Genomic DNA, 8,822 nt, shown 5'->3' with positions numbered 1-8,822 from the left:
GCAGCATGCACAGTCAGTCTCTCCCTCTCCTCCTCCTTTAGGCTTTCTTACACTTGCCCTTCTTCTCCCGCTGCTGGAACTTCCGGAGCCGCCGGGCCCACGTGTCCCGCCACTGGATCACCAGGCTGGTTTTGTCCGCAATGATGCCGCTCTGGTCGGGAGAGTCCTCGTTGTTGCCCAGCAGCAAATACTTCTTCATGGGCTTGATTTTGGGGCACTTGCAGGCGATGTCCTTGGAGTGGATCCACAGGATCTGGTCTCCGCGCCGGATCCGGTTGCTGCCTTGTTTGTAGACGGAGATGATGTTCACCGTGAACTTCCACCAGTCCGCGTTCTTTTCTGCTTTCAGGATGTGGATCTGGACAGCTGGGAAAAAACGACACACGGGCAAGAGAGGAGAAGGCGTTACTGTTGGGGTGGTGAGGAGAAAATGAGCCTCAAACCTGATGGGCTGTGTGAGGAAGAGGCATTTTGCAGCAGCCAAGGGTTGTGGATGGCCCAAAATGCTGCCCCCAGGGCACCCCCCAGGAACAGGAGCAGCCAGTGCTGCATCTGAGGGTCTCAGCAGAGCTTCCCAGAGCACCACAGGCTGGGGAGAGGCTCTCCAGCTCTGGCAGGGTCACTGAAACACCTCTGCAAGGGCTGCATGGCAGCACTGGGCTCCAAGGAGATCTCCTGGTGTCCTGGCAGCTCCCACAGCCAGAGCGAGGTGGGAGGACAGCCCTGATCCCTGCACAAGGTGGTGATGATGATGATGATGATGATGATGATGATGATGATGATGATGATGTTTGCCAAGCCCATGGCTGATGCTGTGTAACCTCCTCTGTAGCCATGGACTGAGGAAACCTCTGCCCTTGCTCTTTCCTGGAACAGGGCTAAAATTCAGCTTCCAGGAAATCACCTTCCCCAGACCCAGCCCTCCTGGGTTGGTTTGCCAGCTGTGGGTGTGGAATCCCCAGCAGCAGGGACCCAGGGAATTCCCAGGTGAGGATGGCCTGGCTGGGAGAGCAGCCAGGGGCCAGGCTCTGCACAGGCTGAGCCACAAAGAGCTTTTTTTTAGCCAAATCACTGAGCTTTTCCCTTTCCCCCACTGTTCCCTCCATGCCCTGGCAGCTATAAACCCCTGCCCATTCACCTGCCTGCCCCAGCTGCTTGGCTGAGCCCCGGTGGGGCCAATCCTGTTTGTGTAAATTAACAGAGGGAGAAGAAAACCCCAGAAACCTCAGGGAAAACTCTGCCACTTGCCGTGTAACAGTCCAGTTTTCCCCCCCTGGGCTGGTGGTGGAGGAGCATCCCCCTGTCTCTAAACCCAAGTGGTTCCAGGCTCTGGGAGGAAGCAGAGCTCTGCAGCCCAGCACAGCTTTTTAACACGTTGCAAAATATATGGGGTATTTTTTTTTTTCAGAGCGTGTCATGGAGGCCAGATGCTTTCATTAAAAAAAAAAAAAAAGAAAAAGGAAAAAAAGGAAAAAAAACAACCCAAAGCTCTGACCATGTATTTCCCTGTCTGGTGTGAAGGTAACAAAATGTGAAGAGTAGCCAATTTTTTATTTTTTGGAAACAAATCTTTCCAAAAAAGCTTAAACCTTTGACCTGCCTGGGTCCACACTGACAAAATGGAGAAAATGAATGAAAAGGAACTGGAGAGAGGTGGTTACAGGAAACTCTGCTCTAAAACACACAGTCTGTATTTTTTTTTTTATGTCAAGGCCCCCGTCTCTTATTTTTTCCCTTTTTATTAATGAAGTGGAAGGAGTGAAAGCTTTGAGGAAGGCTTGGCTGGCGCAGCCACAGCTGCCTGCCCTGACAGCCGGATTTCTGCCCACAGCTTCCCATCCAGGACGCTCAGTTCCTCCTGAGCCGGGTTTTGGAGCCCAGCTCTAGTGCTGCTTGCCTGGCTGTTTCAGTGGTGAGGTGGGACCAGCATCTCCCAGGGGACACTGGATGCACAGAGAGCTGAAATGGGCCAGGATGAATTTTTGAAGCACCTAAGCTGGATTTAAAGACTCCCTCCCCACGAAGGAGGTTTCAGTCCCTTCCTGATCTGGGGTTCTGCCCCACCCCAGTCCAAAGCTGGCTTTGGGGCTTGGAGCTGTCCTTCACCTGGCCTCTCCTGGGACACAGCCTGGCTTTGTGCTCAGCTGCTCTCACTGCTGATGTCCCCACTGGACCCCTGCAGGACTGGCCCCTCTCTGCATCCCTGGAAAAACATCCCCGGCAAAACCCCTGGGGCAGCCGATGGGAGGAGGTGGCAGGGGATGATGGATCCTCATGGGGATGGGGCTCCCCTTGCTGTGGGGCAGGAGAACAAAATCCAAGGAGCTGCAGCTTCCACTGCTCCAGCTGGGGCTGGTGACACTGGTTTCAGAGAGGATGGGCTCTGGTCCAGACTGGTGACACTGGTTTCAGAGAGGATGGGCTCTGGTCCAGACTGGTGACACTGGTTTCAGAGAGGATGGGCTCTGGTCCAGACTGGTGACACTGGTTTCAGAGAGGATGGGCTCTGGTCCAGACTGGTGACACTGGTTTCAGAGAAGAGGGGATCCAGTCCAGCTCCTGACCCTGCCTGTGCCTTGTGCCTGCTCCTCCCTAACCTGTACAAACTCTGGGCAGCCGAGCCCTGGGGGGAGTCTGGGGCTCCTGCACCCCAGGCACCCCCAGAGATGCAGAGATTTTCCTCCAGGTTCACTTCCCTGCAGCCTGCTCTGCTCCCCAGGGAGCTCACAGGCAGCAAACGGGCCTGGGGAGCTGGGGACAGCGGGGGGACAGCAGGGGGACAGCTGGGTCCTGCTGAGGGCAGGGGCTGCCCCATGAACCACATCCCACCTGACACTGATACTCCTGAACCACAAATCCCACCTGGATGGTGCCTTCCAGCCCTCGCCACATTTTGGTTCTTTGCCAGGAGAAGGTGACCGAGTGGTCCCCGGGCTGGGGGAGGGGGAGGGAGGGTCCCTGGGCCCCTCCTGCATCCCCAGAGCTCAGGGATGCTCCCGGCTCCTCCAGGCCTGGCTGGGAGCCTCCAGCCACAAGAAAGGCCCAAAGGCTGGAAGCTGGAGATGAAAGCCCAGGGCTGGATGGTTTGATGTTAATAAAAACAAAACCCAGCCCAAAGCCTCAAAACAACGTTTGAGGGCAGCTGCTGAAGGCTGAAAGCAAAGCAGTGCCTTGCAGCATTCAGAGATCATGAGTCAGGGCCCCAAACTCCTGGGGCTGCCATGAAAGCAGGGAGGCTGGGGAAAACCTAATTATTTAATTCTTTTTTCAATTTACATTTGGGGTTTGTGATAAATCTCCCGAGTTCAAGGCTTGCCCTGCTAAGGCTGACTCAGGGCTGGGCTGCAGGGCCAAACCTGTGCATCCTGTGGTGGAATCCTGGAACATCCCACATATCCCATGCACGGAGCTGTCTGTGGGAGCTGGAATTTGGGGACCATCGCTGTGCTGGCCCCTGGAAAGATCCCAAGGAGTGGCAGTGGGAACAGGGCAGTTCCAGGTGGAAGGGCGTGCCGGGGACAGCGGTGGCAGGCACAGATGTCCCAGTCCAAGGCAGGGCTCTCCAAAGGCTTGGCTCCTCTCTCACTGCACAAGTGGAGTGGAGTCCATGTGGATTTTATTCCAACCAGCAGCAAAAGGTGACCCCGACACCATCTGGGTTTGGGAATGTAAAGGGCTGGCTCCTCGCTGGAGCAAAGTGTTAAAATGTGATTTTTCCTCCTCCCCCCCGCTTTTTTTTTCAGTTTTTAATTTATTTGGCGGCGGCTTTGCCTCGCTCCGGTTGCCAATTTCCTACTGGTTTAATATTGGAGATTTATGATCCCTAATCCCTGGGTGTGCCCTGGTGCTGGGGGACCCCTCGCTGCCCCGGCTCTCTCCCTCAGTGCGTGGCTCCAGCAGGGACTGCTCAGCTCCAGGAGTGGCATTTCTCCACCTTCCAAGCACTGGAAGGGGCCCTGAGTGCCGCGTTGGTGCCTTCCCCCTGCCTTGGGTTTTTTTGGGGATTCGGGTTTTTCTCCCCCCTCCCGCCCTCTTTTCAAGCTGCCTTTTGAAAACACATTTTGCTTTTTTCCAGCAGCCCCTGCCAAGCTCCTCTCGACAAAGGGGGTGACTAAGAGAAGGCTCTGCTAAAGGAAGGATTTTTTTACTTTTTTTTTCCAAGAAAGGGCGAAGTGAGCAGATGATCTCACCTTTCGGATGAGGATTCTGTTCCTCAGCCCCATTCCCTGCCCAGCGCTGGGATGGGGATGCAGGGCCGGCGTGGGGCCATGCCTGGGACCACAGTGCTGGTACAAAAACATTCCAGCATCATCCGTGCAGGATCGGCCCCGCTGCAGCACAGGCAGCTCGGCGTCAGGGCCAAAACGGAGATTTACAAGCTCCAGGTTCCCTTTACCACAGTCACACCCCACAGAGAGCGGGAACATCCCCAAAATCGGGCAGAAAATGTGGCACCTGAGGGAGTACAGGCTGTTCACATCTCACCTGGGTCAGCATCACCTGCTCTCATCAACCCTCTCTCCTTCTGGGAATCTCCACCCTCGGTGGCTTCAGCCGGAATCCCTTCTGCTTCCCCGGGATTTAAGTGCCCCCACCCCAGCAAATCCCTCCTCTCTCCCTGCTTTTCTGGGAGCTGAGCGGCCCTGCGCTCCCCCACGCAGCCAAAAAAAAAAACCAACAAAAAACCCAGAAAAAGCTTTTCTGCCTCTGCTGCTGCCTCCCCCCTCCCCGAATCTCCCGGTCTGCCCTCCCCCCGTCCTGTTGCACTCCAAATATTTGCACCCAAACCCATCTCGCGGGGGGGAAAAAGCCCAAATTAAAATAAAAAGGGAAAAAAAAAAAAAAAAAAACCCACAAAACACAAACCCGACAAAAACAAACAGATACGAAAAATAAATAAGGGAAAATACCCGCTTTGAAAGGCTGAATGAAGCGGGGAGCTAAAAAGCCCCATTGAGGAGCGGGCGGATGATAGCTCCCGATTGAGCCCGCGGGAGAAGGAACTCTGTTCAAGCTAATTAGGGCCTTTTAGGACATTCAGCGCAGCGATGCCAGCAGAACGGTGAGGAAAAGAGCCTCCTAATTGGCTTCCTGCTGGGGTGTCAGTCCCAAAGTCTTTATTATCCCTCCCTGCACCTTTTCAACCCTTTCTTCCCTCCCTGGCCCTGGTGAAAGCCTGGGCTGCCCCGGCATCGCTCACCCCGCTGCCTCACCGCCGTGGTTTGTCCTCAAATAAGCGAATTGCCGCGGCTGTGGGGCTGGCCGGGGCCCTGGGGCTTTGGGGGACCCTCCCACGGCCAGGAGGGTCGGGTGGGACCCCCCCAGTGCCAGCGCTGGGACAGCGTCCCCCGCACCTGAACCCGCCCCGGCGCACGGCTCTGACTCGTGAAGCTGCACGAGTGATGCTGAGCGAGAAAAGAGAAGGGAAAAGCTCTTTGCAGCTCCCCTAATCCCTGCTCCAGCGACACCTCTCCCTGTTCATCGGGATCTCCTGCCTGAGACGCCTCTTGAGCCACCCACACCTCCCCAGGGTCTGCTGGAGCCGCAGAGCAGCCCTAAAGAGAACCGAGAGTGAGGGTCACCCAAAATTCCACCAGAGCCGAGAGTGAGTGTCACCCAAAATTCCACCAGAGCCGAGAGTGAGTGTCACCCAAAACTGCAACAGAGCCGAGAGTGAGGGTCACCCAAAATTCCACCAGAGCCGAGAGTGAGGGTCACCCAAAATTCCACCAGAGCCGAGAGTGAGGGTCACCCAAAATTGCAACAGAGCCGAGAGTGTCACCCAAAATTGCAACAGAGCACAGTGTGAGTGTCACCCAAAATTGCAACAGAGCCGAGAGTGTCACCCAAACCTCCAACAAAACTGGGTGTGAGTGTCACCCAAAATTCCACCAGAGCCGAGAGTGTCACCCAAAATTGCAACAGAGCCGAGAGTGAGTGTCACCCAAACCTCCAACAAAACTGGGTGTGAGTGTCACCCAAAATTCCACCAGAGCCGAGAGAGTGTCACCCAAAACTGCAACAAAATCGGATGTGTCACCCAAACCTCCAACAAAACCAGGTGTGTGTGTGTCACCCAAAATTCCACCAGAGCCCAGTGTGAGTGTCACCCAAAACTGCAACAAAACTGGGTGGGAGTGTCACCCAAAATTCCACCAGAACCGGGTGTGTCACCCAAACCTCCAAGCGATCCGAGTGTGAGCTGTCCCAGGGCTGCACCACCCTCTGAAGTCTCCTGGGAATGATGGGGGGATTGGATCCAGGTGACAGGGAACTGCTTGCTGCTCATCCCCACAGCAAAATATATTTGACATGTTTTAAAAACGCTGGGAAACACTTGGAAGATAGGAGTCTCCTGCAGACGCTGGGCCAAGCCCCACATCAGGGTCCGTGGTGTGCTCATCCCAAGTGACACACGGCATCGCTGCCCGTTCTGAGAGGGCTGCCTCTCCAAACGCGGCAAGAACCATTCCCAAAAGCGCAGCGAGCCCAGCGCGGGCCGGGGCCCTGCGGACACCGCCGAGGGGACGCTCCTGCCCCGCATCCCCGCGGCACCGCTCGTCCCTCGGGCAGGGGACACTCACCATAGTCTTTCTTACAGTACTTCTTCATGTTGATCTTCAGCTTCCCCTTGGAGGCTTTGCAGTACGAGTCACAATCTGCGCGGAGAGAGGGGGAGGGCAAGAAAACATTAACAAAACAAATTAGCCTCAAAATGAAGAAAGCGCTGGGGGAAGGGGGGCCGGCTCAAAGCTGCAGGCTGCCGTGAATAAGCAGCGTGCCTGTGATATCCATCTGCCGGGCCCCGACTGGGGCGGCGGCGGGGGCATTGAGAAAAACCTTCCTTTCTAAAGAAAGCTGCTCACAAAGGAGCCCGTCCTCCCTCCGCCTCCCCCGGCCCGGCTTCCCCGGCCGCCTCTGTCTTCCTGGGAGACCCCGGGGGCCTCCCTTATTGTGCCACCCAGAGCTTTTGAGAGCCACACAAATTCCCCCTGTTCTCCAGCTCCCAACTGGAGCCTGCCCGGAGCCCACAGAGGCCCCATTGTCACCCCTAACCCGGGCCGGTGTCAGCCTTTGGCATTCATTGCCGAGAGATTCGGGCTGGGGTCAGCCCGCCACAATGCGGGTCAGAGAGGAAATTAGCAGCCCATGAAGCATTAGCAAAGCCTTTTGGTGTCCACTCTACTGAAGTGTGCAAATAAAATACCCCAGTAGGAACATTTCATTTCTAATGGGCCCCCACTGCTGGGACACGCCGGCCTGGCCCGGGCGGCCGGCGGGAGCCTGGCACGGCCCCCTGGCACTGCCACCGCCGCTGGCCACGGGCCACGGGCACGGCCCTGGAGCCTGCAGGGACACCGAGCCCTGCGCTGGGAGCTGCTGGCCCTGCATGGCGTGGGCAGTGCCCTCCGGCCACCCCGTGGCAGCGGGGCCGTGCCGCTGTGGCTGCTGCCAGGACCGGGGTGGGCTCGTGGGGCTCGTGGGCTCGCTGCCCCTGCACATCCACGGCTCCTCAGCACCCACAGCGTGCCCTGACCGAGGGAGAAAGGGCACGGCTGTCTGCAGCAGGAGGCCTTGGCACAGTACAGCCCTTGGAGGCCTCGGTCTCTCCCAGCATCGTCCTTCCCCAGCCGCTGCGGGGGCACAGCTGGGGAACCTGCTGAAGTGCCCCAGCAGGGCCCCAGGGGCTGTGGGGAAGGGGGCAATGCTGCTGGCATCCCCTGGCCAGCTCACACTGGGTGCCAAGACCATGAGGAGCCCCCTCAGTACCTGTGACCCCTGTGTGCCCCAGCCCCTCTCAACGTGGCCATGCAGAGTCCCCAGCTCAGCCCCATGGCTCCCCTCCTGCTCCTGCTCCTCAGGAGAGACCCTCAGGCAAGCCAGGCTTCCTTCTCTTCCAGCATGACCCAGCCAGGGCCAAACCCAAACCCAAACCCTGTGATCCTCCTCCTGCAAGAGCCCCAGCTGAGATCTGTGCCCAGCTGCAGCCCAGCCAAGGCCCCTCCAAACCCTGATGGCTGAGGCCTTCCAGCCACTCGTGCCTCCCATTTGTTTTTCTCACCTAACATTTCTGATCATCAAATAAAACTTGAAATGCACTGAGAAAGGAGTGGATATGCCATCAAAACTCTAGTTGAGTGGATGGAGGTGCGCTAGCAGAGCCCCAGCCATGCCCACGTGGCAGGATGCCACCACGCAGTGGAACGTGGCTGCCTGGTGTCACCGAGCTCAGGGAACAGAGACATTCCTGACCCAATGCTCTGCTCAGGTGTTCCTGGCCATAAACATTGAAGGAAAAGGCTCTAAGGGAACTGAATGTCTGTGCAGTGACCTAAGAACCCGGGGAGGCTTCCCCCGAGCCTTTTGGGGGAGCAGGGACAGACAGGCCACCGGCTGCTCTGCCAGGCTGCTGGCACCACTGTGCCCAGCCCGGGCTGCTGATGTCCTCAGGACACCATGGGGCTGTGGTAAAGCTGCTGATGGCTCTCCCTGGCTCAGCAATCCTGGAGCTCTGTGGGTGTTCGCTGCTGCTGTCACACCTCAGCGCTGGGCAGAGCAAGAGGTGACACAAGGACAGCTGGGCAGGGACAAGCCTGGAAGCTCTGGCTTGTCACATCCCTCCTGCCCTGGCCAGATCCAGGACACGCTGGCCAGCAGCTGGCCCCGAGCACCGGGGGTGGGCAGCAGCTCCCACCCGCACACTCATGGCTCAGCCCTCGAGGGGTCTCCAGCAGCCAGGAGGGGCTGGCAGAGCACACCTGCAGCAGATCCTCCTGCAGCCCCACTGCCGCTGGGATCCAGCCCAAGAAACAGCAAGCAGA

The 8,822-nt window shown here is 57.5% G+C and overlaps 1 protein-coding gene across 1 annotated transcript in view; it reads right to left on the bottom strand.

Moving 5' to 3' along the window:
• Positions 1 to 8,822, bottom strand: part of NTN1 (netrin 1) — an 82,100-nt gene continuing 73,278 nt past the window's right edge. Inside the window, exons 5-6 of the mRNA XM_053960500.1 lie at positions 6,585 to 6,659; positions 1 to 366 (exon numbers count right to left, since the gene is read on the bottom strand). Of these exons, the coding sequence (XP_053816475.1) occupies positions 38 to 366; positions 6,585 to 6,659 (404 nt within the window). The 3' untranslated portion in view covers positions 1 to 37. The remainder of the gene's footprint in view (positions 367 to 6,584; positions 6,660 to 8,822) is intronic.

Source organism: Vidua chalybeata, chromosome 19 (assembly GCF_026979565.1).
Source record: "Vidua chalybeata isolate OUT-0048 chromosome 19, bVidCha1 merged haplotype, whole genome shotgun sequence".
In the NCBI taxonomy this organism is placed as follows: Eukaryota; Metazoa; Chordata; class Aves; order Passeriformes; family Viduidae; genus Vidua; species Vidua chalybeata.
This window is presented reverse-complemented; position numbering and strand designations above follow the sequence as displayed.